The sequence below is a fragment of the Genypterus blacodes genome, unplaced genomic scaffold (genome assembly GCF_046128005.1).
Source record: "Genypterus blacodes isolate CSIRO-AG114 ecotype Tasmania unplaced genomic scaffold, CSIRO-AGI_Gbla_v1 ptg000058l_1, whole genome shotgun sequence".
Taxonomy (NCBI): Eukaryota; Metazoa; Chordata; class Actinopteri; order Ophidiiformes; family Ophidiidae; genus Genypterus; species Genypterus blacodes.
In genome coordinates, this window is record NW_027466870.1 from 7,926,707 (window position 1) to 7,943,338 (window position 16,632).

Genomic DNA, 16,632 nt, shown 5'->3' on the forward strand with positions numbered 1-16,632 from the left:
CACAGACCACACAGACCACACAATGGAGATTCTCATTATTAAACTGTCATAGTGTCACTAAATGGTGTCTGGATGTTTCAAAGCTTTAAATGTTGCGATTATGGGCTATCTAATTGTGCGTCCATCCTTGAACTTTGACCACTCTGAGCTGTCAGTTGTGTAGTTACATATTTGGCATGTCGAGCTTCTTTGCTGCTCTGTTCAGACCTGTAGTGTTACAGCCACATGTGAGAGAAGCGTTTAGCCTCTGTCAAAGCTCACAGCTCACTCTGCTCTGCTCCAACCGTGAGTCTGCTTGTCTGCTTGACTGCTTGTGTGATTTCCTTTTTCATTTCCATTATTTTGTCTACTCCATTACTTACTATGCCGTCTCAGCAGGGCAGCTCTGATTAGTTGGCACGTTGCCCACTTTACCCCACGAGAACCAACTGGTGACTACACAACAGTACATCAAAATATTGACCTACCAAAGGTCAACCCTGGTTTCTGTGTCGCTTAGCAACCTCTTTATTTGATCGCTCCTCATGAACCATAATGAGGGCTCACCACATCACTGATAACAGTCTGAAGCCCGTATCAGAGCTGGGTCACATTAGGGTTCATCAGAAGTGTGTGTATATACTTTACTATGTGGCATTAAGGAATAACAATGATTATAATACAGTTACATAATAATTGGTTTTGTTCCTAATAGCCAATCCTCAAGCATGAAGGGTCAGGACGTGTTAGTATGTGGTTAGTATCTCTTATTATACTTCATATATGTAGATTCATTATCAAATATGTGCCAGATATTTAAAAAATGTGTGTTTGCTTGCTCTTAGACTTATTAACCCTTTGTCTCCTGCATGTCTAACAGCCACATTCACATCTTAATCGTCAGTGTTTGCAGCTCGCCTCCCCTCTGTTCCCTGCAGGCCTCTTCAGTCGGTCACATACCGAACCTGATGAAGCGTTCAGGCACCAGCTGCTCTGACGTCACACCGGAGCGCTCGGCGGACGGGCGCCAACATGCCTCCAATAGATAAACAATAATCAACAGGTTGTATTATATTGATAACGACGCGAGCCTTAGTAGATCGCTTAGTCATCACAGGTGCTGCAGCCAATCAGCGGCCAGCAGCGGGACTCTGTTCACTCTTGACTCACATCTTTGAAAACATTTGCGCGTGGAGCTGAGGGGCGAGTCACACACACACACACACACACACACACCGCACACACTCTTTAAAACCTCGACAGGCACAGGAACACTCTCACACACAGCCGAGGGAACCTTCAGCCAGCAGCGGGACTCATGGAGATACTAACGCCTAAAGAAATGAAGAGACCGAGGACTTTCTCCTGCAACATCAAGGTGAGCGGCACGTTCACTTCTATATTTACCTACATTGTGTTGTTTTGACCTGTAGAAGTTCATCAGCATCACATTCATGCAGATAAGGTAACTATCGATTGAAGTTTGGCACGTGATTGAATAGATATTTCCTATAACAGTTAATCCGATTTAACGGAGCTTCAATTGAGTGGAACATCTTTGATTTTACTGACAAATCTCAAACTGATCAGATAGAGAAATGAGTCTGTATTCAGGAAAGAAAGTGGACCATATGTTTACGTTCCTTTTCTTTTGTGTCATTAGATTGAATCTTCCAGCTAAGTGCAGTTTTAGTATAACTTCACTGTGCCCGGTCACCATATAGAAGTATCTGATATACCAGGAAATGTTATATTTTCCACTTGTCTGATCTTACTAATCAGTCCTACCTGTGTCACCTGTGAGTGTCACTGTGCTGTGGTAATAACGGGCGTGACCCCTGGAACTGTGTGTTCACGTGTGTGCGTGTGTGTGTGTATGAGTAATATTAACATGTCATGTTCTCTGGTTGACACTTTCAAAACTGAACAAGACTTTACTTGTCTGCTTGGGTTAGGATAACTGGAAGTCCCTGTGTTATCGGCACTGACACGTCTGACGGTGACCTTTATCATTTGATCACATATCTGTTTGTGATCATGTCTCTCCTGCATTTGGCTGTAATCTGTTGTCCAGGTGACGTTTCATAGTTAGTATCAGACTGTTCACTGGGAGCCGGCCCGGTGTTTACCTTCAGTGCTCTCAGCCTGTGGTAAGTCCATTTGGATCCAAATGGGAATTGCAGATTGGGAGTTGCTGTAAATCCTGGACCTCCCATCCTCCATTTTAAGTCAGTACTTCAAAGCCCCCCCCCCCCCTCTAGTAAAATCCAAGATGTAGTCAATATGTGGAGGGTAGAGGGAGGAGGAGGGTGGTGAAAGATTCATGATAGAGACATCATCACATCGTTCAGTTTGAGACTTGTTTACAGAGAAGCTGCAGCAGCACCACAATCTAAAGAGTATAAATGTAGTTTAAGGTGATGGTTAGTGAAGCACAAAACACAATCTCCCTCTGTTTCAGGTGCTGTTAGAGAAGGCGAGGATGTGGTGTTGCTTCACGCTGATGGATACGCTGTGATTACTTTTGGCTTACTTTCCAAAAAATTGCAAAAACTGCAATCATTCCAATGCGATAGTAAATCAGCCTGAGCCAGCAGTTCAACAATAGTTTCAGTGGGAGCGATCACATCCATCCATCTTCTCTTGACACAGGAACACGTTGTACAGGCTTTACTCTCTTTTCACTCATTTACACCAGGACTTTCTGTTTTTTTCCACCGCTCTATATTATCAGCTGTGAGTTGCACACGGGTCAGACGGACAGGAGGGCGTGGCCTCGGTGTTTATTGCGACATCCAAAGCAGTGTTTATCATAGTGAATGTTCATTATCACTCCCATGATGCATCTCCCTCTGATCGGCCCGCAGCTCCCGGTCAGCTGCTTCTGAATGAGCGTGTACTTGTGAATCAGTTGCAGATCATTTTAGCCCGGAACTCTTCATCAGGGACAGAATTCACCAAATGTAGTCCGTCCTTTGATCCTGATCCTATTGTGCTGCAGAATGTGTTATGTGTGTTTCACAGTAGAATGGAGGCGATTCTGATGGTCCAGCTTCTTTCCTGTGGAGACTTTAAACCAAACTCTTTCCTATTTAGTTTTTTGACTGGAACGTTTTCTCATGGAAATCCATGAATATGGACTTCAGTGCGTTCCACCACTGGTGTCCTTGAAATAAAACCATTTCAAATTCAAGTCTCAACTTCCCTGGATTGTTTCCTCACAGCGGGTTGAGAGCTGAGACAATAACATCCACACTGAGCTGAGATTCTTCAGAAAGGATGAAGATATCACACACACATCACTCCTGAAGAAGCTTACCCAAATAACCAAACAATGAGCACGACCATCACACACAGATCACATGTCTTTGAACTGTTTGTATTAACAGTAATGGATAAATAATGAAGCGTAGAGCCGATGCTGCTCCGCACACACTTGGCTCGACTCTGCTGCCTGTTGGTTTGCATCATGAGCTGTGAACAAACTTCAGTTATTGATATCAGGTCCAACTTTCAATATTATGTTCCAGCATCAATACTCAGTGGTATGCTCTATCATTAACATTGATTGGGTTCAAGGAAACGCTGCGTTCGAATGTGAAATCTGGCACCTTAATGGATTTAGTGTTATGTAAAATAAATGAGTCTTCCCAGAGAGCGAGCCAGGCTGTCAGAACGCCCAGAGGCCCAGATCAAAGTGAGCGCTCTGTCAACTCAAACATGCCTCCATCCCACTTTGGCTCTAAAGTACTTCATTAAAGGTGAAAGTGTGTGTGTGTGTGTGTGTGTGTGTTAGGTGGACTGGCTGGAGGAGATAAGAAACCAAAACATCTGAAGCAGGAGTCATTTGAGGCAAAAGCAAATCTGCACATTTAGCTCTGGTTAATGATGTTAATATTGAGCTCTGCACAAACAAAGACAAAAGCTTATTATGGCTGGCAACATGTCTCGGTGTTAAAAGCAGACTTATGTGTGCAGACTTCATTTTTTGGCCAAGAGCTAACCTACATCACCAACACAAGACCTACCTTACTTGTCTGAGCAAATTAGATCTGTCATAACACTCAGATAACTGAAGGCCAAGTGATACAGAATGAGGATGAAATAGTAGCAAGAGTGTAAAAGCATCCATTGTGTTTGCTAACAAACCATAAAGCCAAGATTTAATGGGTGCATTAACTGTTCTGCGTCTGCGGTAGAGTGTCTTCTCCCTCCGCCTGCCTGGCAGCCGGTTAATAAACTCAACGCTTGGATTTACTTCTCCTGTTTTCATTGCAAATTCACTCCAAATCTGAGCGTGTATCCTCAGAGCCCTCATGCATTCCTGACCCCTGGAACAGCGGAGTCTCTGCAGCTCGTCCCCTGAGACAGAAGCCGGTGTCTTGACTGGATCCAATGTGTGACTTAGATGTGTGCACACATCAGAGTGTTACACAAAAGCACCGCAATCACAGAGGAATGAGTCAAAATTCAAACTCCAAACATAAAATGATGCATTTGGGATCAATGCTCTGCTATCTGTTTGTATTTTCTGTTCGTATAACTTTGACCTCTTGACATTTCATCTTAAAGCATTCACAGACCAAACCTTTCCTTTGCAGACATTCATACGTGTTTGTAGTTGTTTGATTCCCAGGCTCTTTGTGTTGTCGTCCTAGGTGTTCGTCCTTTGCCACGGCCTCCTGCAGCTCTCTCAGCTGTTGTTCAGCTCCTATTTCAAGAGCACCATCACCACCATCGAGAGGCGCTTTGGCCTCAACAGCTACTCCTCAGGAACCATTTCCTCCCTGCACGAGGTAGGAGCCAACAACAACACACCCTCACACAGTTGTGCGCCGATGATAGATTTATTTCAAGGATACCGATGACAAAGAAGGAGCTGGAGAACGAGCAGCATAACGAAATCACACTTCCTGACAATTCAGATGGGACTTTTAGTATTTTAGAGCTGTTGTGTTTCATCTAGTGAGTGAAGACAGCCACACAATGATGAAGGATTCTACCTGCTGCTCATTTAGGTTATGTAGATTGAATGCACACACTCTTATGTTTTCTATAGCGTGCATATCCATGGTTTAGCAGTCAGAATCTCTACCTGACAGAATGGACGGAGGTGTTTTGACCGCTTGTGTCAGTCTGAGCCTTTCCTGCTAAATGTTTGCACAAGGAGTTTCTCTTCTGCAGTTTATTTATTGGAGATAAGACGTAGAACAGACAAAAAGCTACCTGACACTCACGCCGTCCCAACATCACCAACACAGAAACTGAGCCTGAGCCGCACCGCTACCATATTTGATCAAGCGGCTGGATGTGACGCCTGTGTGACGGCGCTGTGTGTTTGGATGATGGAGGTTTCTTTATATTAGCAGGTGTAAGTGTGCTTGAGAGGGAGTGCTTGTCCCGTCTCCTCTTTCAAACACTTGTCTGTCTCTGCCTTAGATCAGTAACACTGTATTGATCGTCTTCGTGAGTTACTTTGGCAGTCGGGTCCATCGCCCTCGGCTGATTGGTATCGGCGGCCTGCTGATGTCCGTCAGTGCCTTGTTGCTGACCTTACCTCACTTTCTGTCCCAGCCCTACGAATACAACTCTGTGTTCCAAGGTAAGAGGAAGCTTGGCGGCGGCCCCGTGCACGCCCCTCCCACTGTGTCAGCTCAGTGACTCAGTCCAGAGCAGACGACTCCTGAATGTACAAATATGTCACTGTAATTTATGAGACTTTTACGTAAGGGTTTGTGCAGAAAGCGAGGCAGAGGCTCACTCCTCAGTTTCAGCCTTTACAACACTCAGCAGGGGTCACATGAGTGTGTGTGGTGTTTGGCAGGAAGACAAGTCGATAATCAGGCTAATCAGAACACCTGCAGGTGCTCTCCAGCTGAACTTCTAACTTAAATGAGGAGGAAATTCGTTATCTCTCCATTCTATTGTAGAAATCTAAGTTGATTAGAATTCTTTCCGAGGCATTTTCTTGCAATAACATCTCCCTCTTCCTTCTTACATTCTGCCTCTAGACAGAATAGCTTGGCACCATGCAGTGTGTCAGTGAAGGGTCAGAGATGCTTCAGGAAATGAAAGGACTGGACATCTGCGTCTGCTGGATTGTCATTAACCGTCTCTGTCTTTTTCTCTCCTTCCCTCTCTGCGCCGCCAACCTCACCTGCGCCGTGACGCAGATCGCCACGTCGTGTGCAACCTGCATTTAAACTCCAGCACATCTGAGTCCTGCGGCCAAGATGAGACCAAGCGTCTGCAAGACACTAACAAGCTGTGGATCCTCATGGCCACGGCTCAGCTGCTCTTTGGTTTGGGTTCGGTGCCCATCCAGCCCTTTGGGATCTCCTACATCGATGACTTTGCTGGACCTGGGAACTCTTCTCTCTACATAGGTGAATGTCCCTTAGTGCAGTGATCTGTTGGTATAGCATGTTTAGATAAACAAACAGAACAATCTCAGGGCCATGATGATCTACTACCTGGCTCTGCAGCATATTGTGGAAAGCTACATATCGCTGAAGTTGTAATAAGTATAGAGTAAGTATTTGTGTAGTAAGTCCTGGTCTCACAGCTCTTCTGTCATCCACAGCCGTCCTCTTTGCTTTATCGGTGTTTGGGCCTGCGTTTGGTTACCTGCTGGGCGCAGTCATGCTGCGGATCTTTGTGGACGTGGACAGAACAGACTCAGGTACTGATCTGGTTTATGAAGATCTCCCGACCTTCAGGCAGATTGCAGAAGCCGTGTCCCTGCTGTGTGTGGATGTGTTTGCTGTGTGTTTGTTGCCCCCTGCTGATTCCATATTTACTGCTGTATTCTGCAGCAACCAGCCAGGAGCTGACCCCCTCTGACCCCCGCTGGGTGGGCGCCTGGTGGATGGGCCTCATCATCATCTCCGGCTTCCTCGCTCTCACCTCCATCCCCTACTTCTTCTTCCCTCGTAACATGCGGCGCGAACACAGCGTATGTCCCACTGAAGTCGACCACAGACACACACACACGGTTTACTGACACCTACTGGCGTCATGTCAACATTACCTCTCTACTTCTCCCCTTCCTTCCTTCACCATGTTTAAGATTTCTCCACCTTGTTATCTCTCTAAAATGTGTCATGTCATAACACAGAACACATCTTAGATTCACTTAGTTGCTGATTTGTTTGTATTAGACCTTCCAAACCACTAAACACAGATAAGATAAAGCCAGTCAGCCTTCCTGATGGAGCACATGATCGCTGTTGCATTCCCAGTTTTGCCCAGGACATGACCTTGTGATAATATGTAAACAAAAGGAATCATAATCTCTCCCTTTTAAGACCAATTTGATATCAACACCAGTGTAATATAAGAGAGACTGGAATCTATAAATGAATCAAAACTCCTGATATTCCTTTCGAAACTTTCATTGAAAAAGGCATAAATCTGAGATGTTAGTTTGAGTCGCTCTTCTGTTTTTATCTCCTCTAATGAAAGTATGACTCATATCTAATAATGCAAAAATGCTCTCATCCCTGCTAATAATAGCACCAAAGCATAGAGCAGGATATTTATTATAACTGAATACCATTATCACCAAAAACAATATAAAGCCACTCTGCTTGGTGTGATGTGTGTCATGAATTTATTATTGCACCAAAAGCATCCAGAACAGTCCAGAACAGTCCAAAACATACAAAATAAAAATACTAAACCCAAGAAACCAAAGCATACAGAGGCAGTTAATGATGTCTGACAGCTTCAGAAGCGTTTGAATGCCTGAAACCTTCAGTCTTTTTGTGCAGCTGTCAGTCCAGCGTAATGTTCCCACTCAAATGTTTGTAAGAGAAAAGGAAAGTATGTGGAGGAAAGAACATGCACTTCTTTCCCCTGGCATGCACAGTCTTCTGGTTTGGGCCTGTTCCACATGCTTGACTGGACAGACTGTAAAGGAAACTGAAGTCATCAAACCTAAAAGAATACCTAAAAGAACACTAACTAAACAGATGTTGTGCTAAGTCTGCATTACTGTGCCACATGCTTCCTCTAACACTTCATTATCTCTCAGGTGTTAAGAACAGAAACCGACATGAGTGAAGACTTCAAGAAGCCTCAACTCTCTTTGCATGATTTTCTGAAAAGTAAGTCCATCGTATCTACAGCCACTCCCTGTCACACACTCACAGCAAACACATACATTAACCTGCCAAGTGTGCTTATTACCGTATTTGTAAGACATTTGCTTGGATTTGCTGATCTGGTAGAGTCTACCAGCCGTTCAGGATCAGTGTCAGCTCAGTAATCAGCCTGTTTTGTCTCTCCAGTGTTTCCTCGTCTGTTTGTTCGCCTCCTGCTCAGCCCTCTCTTCCTGATGTTGGTCCTGGCTCAGTGCTGCTTTTCCTCTGTGATAGCTGGCCTTGCTACTTTCCTCAACAAGTTCCTGGAGAGGCAGTACAGTGCCTCACCTGCCTACAGCTCCCTGCTAGTAGGTGGGTACTGCAGAAGCTGAAGTATGAAGAACACGTGCAGGACAGAACCTTAGAAGAGCTCACGATGACTTTCCATTCAGTACCAGGCACTGTAAAATGCTTGATGTCAACAAAAACAGTATGTCCTATGAAGGAAGTTGTGTATTTGTGCCTCTAAAGTCTTGTGTGTGTGTGTGTGTGTGTGGTTCTCAGGAGCTTTGAACCTTCCAGCAGTAGCGGTGGGGATGCTGGTGGGCGGGGTGATCATGAAGAGGACGGGTCTGTCTCTGAAGGCCATCCCACGTTTCACCGTCTCCATGCTGACCATCTCCACCCTCCTCTTCATACCGCTCTTCTTCATGGGCTGTCCTACCCAGAAAGTGTCAGAGGTCAACCATTACCAAATCGGACAGTATGGGTGAGTGTGTTAGTCATGGCAATGTGAGGACATGATAAGGAGGGAGGACTCACTTGGTGTTAATGTGTGTGTGAAGTACCAGCTTCTCTCTAAAGAGGGGAAACACATTTTAACCGCATCCAGTCAGAAATAAACTCTAGGTCTCCAAATCGCCCCCATGCCGCAAAATACAACGTGTGGAAAGACGTTACACACCCGTTAGGACAAGACATAATAGTAAAGAGTATAGGAGTCTCTGTGATGTTTAACACAACAGGCAAGGGGCTTTGGTTTGTCTCAGCTCGGCCCGCAGACACAAAGTACTCAGATGTTGTTAAAGCAAACACATGCAAGAGAAACACAAAGCGCTCAAACAATCGCTTACAACCTGAAGGTGCAGATGCTGGACTTGTGTTTGTTGTTTTGGCTGGACTGTGATCTCTGTCTCTCTCTGTCCCCCTCCCTCCCTCCCTCCCTCCCTCCCTCCAGTTCTCTGTCCAAATGTTATTCCAACTGCTCGTGTCCTGCCAACGCCTTTAACCCTGTGTGTGGCTCTGATGGAGTGGAGTACATCTCTCCTTGCCATGCAGGCTGCACCAACTTCACCAGAGAACCCAACAACACCCGCAGAGTTCAGGTTTGTTTCTATGCATTCATATTTTTCCCTTTGGATTATTGCTCAGGCAGAAGCAGCAGAAGGCTCAGTGGTCCATGATGTCATCTCACACGGCTCATCTTCCCTGATAGATAACACAGACATGTAGAATCTGAGGCCCTAAGACTGGAGGGGCACACTGTGGTACAAAGTATGACATGTATTCACCCGGCCATCAGTCATGGTGCAGAGAGGGAATATCCCAGCATGCTTTGGGAGTGAGTCAGCATATTCCCTAGACAAAGTCACCAGTCTGTCACAGAGCAGACACAGAGAAACCCATTCACATCTGTGTTTGGACTGTGGAAGGAGACGCAAACACACAAACCACAAACACAGAAAGACTCCGGCCCGATTCAAACACACTTAATAATGAATGATTGATACAAGTTTTGAATGCATTGGTAATCTGATTGAATCTGGCTCTTTGTATATTGACTTTAGCTGAAGAGATATTTACCCTAGAAAGAGGTTCTTTAGCCTTAGATCAATCTTTTATTTCATTCACAAATTATTAATTAATCCACTTCATAATTTATCAGATATATTTGTGCACGTGAGCTTTAAAATGATCAGACTTCTCTCCCAGACAGCATGTAGCTAACATGACGTGTTAACATGACGTGTTAGCCCTGATACTGATTGGCACAACATTACTTTCTTTCTATAGAAGTCATAAATACGCTTCATTTCCAATCATTAAAGTCCATACAGCATCCCTGACACAAGTGTTCTGGGATGACTCGGATGACATGGAAGGAATTGATTTTGGTCCGATCCTCACCTGAAGTGTCCGGCTCTCTCTTATCAGAGGTTTCCGGTTGAAGTCGAGCAGTGAGCCGTGCTATGAACAGGACACGAGCCAAACGCAATCAATATCCAACCAAGACGTATTAGTCACAGGACAGGATCGTTTGAAGAAGGAAACACTGCAGTATCTAAAGTCCACAGTCTGTATATTATCCACTGGTGGGTGGATTGTGGGAATGTTAATAGATTAGCAGTCAGTTTGACTCATCACCATCATCATCATCATCATCATCATCATGTAAGATGACTGCAGCATAATCACACACAGTGACGCTACAGTTGTTTGATGCATTAACCTCAACTAACAGAGAACTCCTATTTAGTCTTGTTTATGGACTTAGTGAGTAAGGAACCTGATGTGTAGACCCAGGAAAAGGCTGCACACACTGCTTAAATGCCAGAAGGCAGCTTTGTTTAAGGAGCTGCAGTACAGCACTCAGCTGGTAAAGGCTTGTCCACATTCACTGGAATTGCTGACAAAGATAAGGTGCTTAGGGAAATGAGGAGCAAATGGATGAAGTGGACAGTGATTGTGTGAGTCACAGTGGCTCCTCACAATCAGCTGGTTTGAATACACTTACCTCTATTGATTTCCTATCAATTATAGAGTCCCTCCACATATTTTCTATATATTTTCACTCAACATTCAGAGTCCTGATGCCACTGCTGTGCTGTCTGCTGTGTTTGTCTTGGTCTGTCGTTATGCTGGAGGTGAAGCTTGACCGCTAAGGTCAAATGCTCTCTGGAGATTCTCTTTTAAGAATCTGTGGTTCAATTCAGCGGTCTTTCGATCCTGGTCAGGGTTCCAGTCCCTGCTTTAGTCACCTTGGCATGGAACTTCAGGCCAAAAAGTTTTTGTCAGTTTTAGTACTCTTGTTTGATGTTTGGTAAACTTAGATAGGCTGTCATATCCACAACAGGTTAGGGTCCTACCTACATCACCATATAGTCCTGATGTCCTTGTGGGAGTGCTGCTAAAGTTGTCATTCTGTCAAGCCCTGGGCAGCAATGTTCAAAGATGTCAGAGTGAGACATGAGTTCTGTGTGACATTTAGACCCAAGAGCAAAGTTGGCAAGTCACTAAATTTGGCTAAAGCTCTAGAAAGAATCATCATCTCATTCTAAACTAGATGGACACGGACAAATGTCACCAGTCCTGTCTGATGTTAGACCAAATCTTCTTTTGTTTTTAATCTAGTGAACAACAAGGTCACAAAATCAAATGTATTCAGGATTATAGTTGCAAGTTGTTGTAGGTGGCTCCTAGTTTGATTGCTTTTACGATTCATGTGTGACTTTCTCTCAATTCCTTTGTAAACCATTGGTGTCATTTTTCAGATCTGTGCTCTATATTTACTTTGTGTTTTCTCTGAATCCAGCTTTTCACCAACTGCAGGTGTATATCTGACAGCTGGCATCATGCTCAACCAGCTCCCTGTCCAAACAGCTGTCCTCATTTCCTGCTCCCTGTCATGCTCACCATGTCTCTGGCAGCACTGATTGCCAGTCTCACCCACAACCCCTTATACATGATGGTGCTCAGGTAAGAAAAGCATCTCTACTAGAGTTTTTGACACGCTTGTTGCTGTCCAACTAGAGACACTGATTTGATGAAAACTTATTGAATCTCCAAACTTGAGTACAGATGGCCAAGGTCAATTTACCAAACTTCCTGTAACCCTCCTCTTCAACTTAGGCACATAAATATGATGGGTAGACAAAGACAGTGATGATAGTAGTAGTAATGCTGAAGCAAACATGGTGAGAATATGAAGAGCCACCTCCTGCAGCATCTGTAGCAGGGATGTCATTTGTCAAGAATGTGACTGGCAGACTGACAGTTGGATTTGTGCAGAGCGACGTTTCCCTGAAGTTCAATTAACTCAGTTTGCAGAGAAGCTTTTATGTCCGTGTGCCCAATAGTTTAGTTTGGAATAAGCAGATTTGGTGTCTTAGCAGCATTTCATGTTATCTTAAATGGTCCAGGTTGCAGTGAAGGTTTGATCCTGGTCCAAGTTCTATTGGATTTGGGCACTGGTCCACATATTGAGTGTGTGGGGTCTAGAATCGTCTTTTGTCTGTCTGTCCAAGTCTGACCTCACAGCATTTTTTTTTTTTGCTATTTGTTTTTATTGAAGCAAACATTTTACATGACATTGCGTTCATTTGGAGATCATTTTTTATACAGAAAGAGGGGGGAAAAGAGTGAGAGAGATAGAGAGAAAGAAGGAAGGTTGTATTGTTATTACTGTTGTTGTTGTTGTTAAACTTTATACGTAGACCCTGTGGAAGAATACAAGTAGATTGAAATTGAGACAGTCGGAGGCCACTGCCGCTGGAGGTTGTGAGAACATGGCACAGCAATGTAGGCTAGTACAAATCGCATCATAGGCTGTGGTAAAGAGAAGGAGAGGAGAGAGGACATCGCACCCAGACACACAGCCCTGCATCCACACAACCCCATCCTGGCCCGCCTGGGATGTGAAATAAAATAAAAAGGAACTGTTCTGGTTTTCAGTCACTGATTGGTGACCTCACAGCATTTATACTCGATGCTCTCTTCCTTCCTGCTCCCCCAGCTAGAATCTCTCATGTTTCAAACTCTATCTGGTCTTTTACATTTCCAGAGGCTTCTGTGCCAGTCGGCTTGCCAGAAGCTGCTGCAGTTAAACACAGAGCTCAGTCTACAATTTTAACAGTATCTGCTCTCTGCTGTAGTATTCTTGACTCTGTTGTCCATATAAAGTTATTTCAAACAAAAAAGTACACAAAACTATATAAACAATAGCCTAAGGTCCTTAAATAGAGAACGCATGAGAGCTAAGAATAAACAGAAGGCAGATATTGGAGGGTGTGTTATTGAAAATATCAGAGCGTTTATAAAGATGCTGGAACAGAGTTATTTTGGTTTCTCATACCCACGAGTCTCATATTCATAAAATGTAATTCTGTGTGGTGTTTATTGCCGCAGCCTGTCTGCAGCTTCAGAGTAACACATCCATCCTTCACCAATGAGACATTTTGTGACATTTTTTGCTGATCTCCCAATGACCTAACTGTATGGATTACATATAAGAATGTTGTTAGTCTATACCTTCATTGATACTGACACTTTAACCTGCTCCTTTCAGAACGGTTCCCTATGAAGAGAAATCATTTGCTATAGGAATTCAGTTTTTACTCATGAGAGTACTCGGTAAGTGAAGACACAATGACTTTCTGTATGTCGTACTGTACTCACACAACTACAGTGTTAGTGTATTAAATATTTACTCCCTAAGTTTGTTATCATGTCCAGTAGCCAACTCACATTTAAAAAACTTCATTAGGTTCTTTGCTTTGATTGCCCTCTAGTGGCAAAACATAATGTGATAGAGTTCACACCCATATTCTCTGTCTCTCTCTCTCTCTCTCTCCCTGTCTCTCTCTCTCTCTCTCTCTCGCTCTCTTTCACTCTCTCTCTCTCTCTTTGTCTCTCTCTCTCAGCCTGGCTTCCTGCTCCTGCTCTCTTTGGGATGGCCATTGATACATCATGTATCTGGTGGAAGCATGTATGTGGAAAGAAGTATTCCTGTGGTTACTATGACAACGACATCTTGAGGAACCGGTAAAACCAAATTTTCATCGAACATACTGCTGGAAATAATTCATCAAAAAGTGACAATGGTGATGTATTTATTTATTTGTGTGTGTGTGTTTTGCAGGTACTTAGGCTTACAGGTGGGTTATAAGGTCATGGGGATCATCCTGCTGGTGATGCTGGGGTGGAAGGTTCACCGGACCCAGGAGTACAGTCTGGAGAAGAGGCCAGATGGATTGCTGTGACCAACTATCTCTAGAGGCTCCCTGTTGATCTGATCTGTGATTGATGCAGCGTTTAGGTATCAGTCCACATGGCCTGAAGAACAGTGCCACTGAGTGATAACGGCCCGTCAGGACTGACCTGGGCTGGCCTTCCTTTTACTGCCCACAGGGAACATTTCACAGAATGTCCTAAAGGTTATGATTCTTATATGACCTGCTCAATACAAGTTAAGAGAGGATGGCAATCGGCAAAACAGCATTGTTATGTGGTACCTCACAACATTTTGCACGCATCTAACAGAGAAAGACAGAAGGATTCTGACTGATAAAAAGGATAAAACACAAGGATAAAGGTCTGTGGTTCCTATGGGAGCAATTTATCCATGTGGGTTTCTAGTTACAATAGAAACACACAAGTAATTAACTCTATAGCTTAATATTTAAGTTTATTTTTTAGATATTTGTCTCATATACAGAGGCATATGTGATAACTGTAATACCAATTTAACATACCATTACATATAGCTGCATACAATGGGATTTCATTGCAATGCAAATGATTTTTTCAAATATACTGTTACTGATCCATGAAATGAGTTGCACACACTGCGCTATATACTGGTATTGTCTGTACATTTCAAATTTGTAGCTGTATCATCCACTTGTGTGGTTGCTAACTGTGGAGTGAATAAATGTATAAATACTATCGGTCGATGTGCTTCCTTTTTTTGACATCTAATCTAGACTAAGGCATCCATTTCTGCCTGTACCTGTCCTTTTCTCTCTATGGAAAATAATATTCAAATACAGTGTCCATGTGTTACCTATATATGTCATATATACTGTACTTTTTACTTATTTGCCGCATTTTAAGTAAGTATTCTTTCTTTCTTTCTTTCTTTCTATATTTTGACACGTCTGTCTGCCTGCCTCTCCCCGACTGATATGACGTCATGTTATATGGCAGGTGACAGATTCAGGAGTCCACGCATGCGCAGTAGCTCTGGGTGGCTCGGCTCGCGGACGGTGCAGCACTCAGTCCCCTCACGGCGCGAGCGGAGCTGCTTTCACATCCAGCATCTTCACCGAACCGAACCGAACCAGAGCGGGGACACGTAACTACACCCAGGCTGTCTCCCGGCGTCCAGAACCCAGCTCTTCCTCAACATGTCCTTGGGCACTGACTTTGGGAACCCTTTAAGAAAATTTAAACTCGTCTTTCTGGGGGAGCAAAGTGGTAAGAGCCGTTCATTTGTCTTCCGAAGTTCGTGCGTGGTTCCGCGTGAACCCACGGCACCTGTGAGCAAGTTCCTGCCTCGGTACAAACTAGCTAGCTGCGGCGACTGTTTAAATGGAAGAAATAATATATGTATTACAAGCGAAGTTCGAATCTGCGTGTGTGTGTATGTGTGTGTGTGTGAGGATGGCATAATTTAAATGTAAATAAAATGACCTCTTAAGGCTTCACACAATGGAACGTAAATGTGTCTTGTAGTCTGAGGTTTTCAAGTTTAACAGTGAAATATCTCTGATTCTTTAATATCCCCCCCTTTCGATGCCTTCACGTCGGTTATTAATAGTTTGAAACATCCCGGCCGTGTTCCGTAGTTACGAAGGTGCAGCTCTGCAGTATTCTGAGTGTATTGTCGTCATTTACGCTGTGGTGCCGGAGGGCTGATGCTGGGGATGAAGTTGCTAAATGTTCCCGTGTGTGTATGGAGACACACCCAGGTTGTTGTCAGTGGCGATGAGATAACTTGTGTGGCTGCAGTCCGTGTCTGCTCCGGTATTGTTCCATTCCGCCTGCTCTGACTGACCCAAGTTTGTTTGATTGCGTAGTGCCTTTCTCGAGAAATGAACGTTTGAGTAATACGCCTTTTTCCTAAATGTTAACGTAGCACAAAATGGACGTTAACGTGACACCCTGTGCTTACTCATCCATGATTTATTTGTGGTTTATCTCTGCCTCCATCCCGAGCTTTACTCGCCCACACCCTCAGACAGGCACAAGCTTCTCTTCATCTGGAGGCTTCACTTGTTTTCCCTAAGATTACACTGGGCTGGGTTCTGGCGTGTCTGTTTATGGTCTTATTGAAGTGTCTTAGGCAGGGAAATGGACCTGTTAGTTATGGATCGATCCCTCACTAGCTCCTATTGATCACCCAGTGTGGGGGAGAATGCATAACAGGGTAAATGTTCAGTTTTTGTCAGCATGGCAGTCTTATTAAGTACATTATACAAGATATGTGTCCCCTCATACCAATTAAACCAAGTATTTGCTTTATATTAAATATGAAAATGAACAGAAACAGACAATTGCTGGACGTTGAGCCTCTAATTTAACCATGGGAATGTCCTTATGTATGCTGACCATTAAGGGTTATCTGCACAATTCCCAATGAGGACAGATAGTGGTTCATTAAAGTAGTAAAAAGTTTCCATTTTCCTCATATCTATTGTTGACTGTTACTAAATATAACGCATATACTCCCAGAAAGGGCAATGGTTCTGTTGTTGTCGTGACACTCAGGCAGTTCTATGGCGGTAGGCAA

The 16,632-nt window shown here is 43.9% G+C and overlaps 2 protein-coding genes across 3 annotated transcripts in view; both read left to right on the plus strand.

Moving 5' to 3' along the window:
• Window positions 1–1,050: 1,050 nt before the first annotated feature.
• slco2a1 (solute carrier organic anion transporter family, member 2A1) lies at window positions 1,051–14,786 on the plus strand. The gene is made up of 14 exons (XM_076152926.1): window positions 1,051–1,357; window positions 4,638–4,775; window positions 5,419–5,581; window positions 6,153–6,365; window positions 6,563–6,661; window positions 6,795–6,934; window positions 8,015–8,087; window positions 8,271–8,435; window positions 8,628–8,832; window positions 9,301–9,448; window positions 11,656–11,819; window positions 13,408–13,472; window positions 13,763–13,883; window positions 13,981–14,786. Exons 1-14 carry the CDS (start codon window positions 1,298–1,300, stop codon window positions 14,099–14,101), a joined length of 1,875 nt encoding a protein of 624 aa, XP_076009041.1. The 5' UTR covers window positions 1,051–1,297; the 3' UTR covers window positions 14,102–14,786.
• A 243-nt stretch (window positions 14,787–15,029) lies between these two features.
• Window positions 15,030–16,632, plus strand: part of rab6ba (RAB6B, member RAS oncogene family a) — a 36,327-nt gene continuing 34,724 nt past the window's right edge. The window contains exon 1 of one of the 2 annotated variants that reach the window (XM_076152927.1): window positions 15,030–15,317. In XM_076152927.1, coding sequence (XP_076009042.1) covers window positions 15,248–15,317 — 70 coding nt within the window. In that variant the 5' untranslated portion in view covers window positions 15,030–15,247. The remainder of the gene's footprint in view (window positions 15,318–16,632) is intronic. The other variant, XM_076152928.1, reaches the window with a different exon arrangement.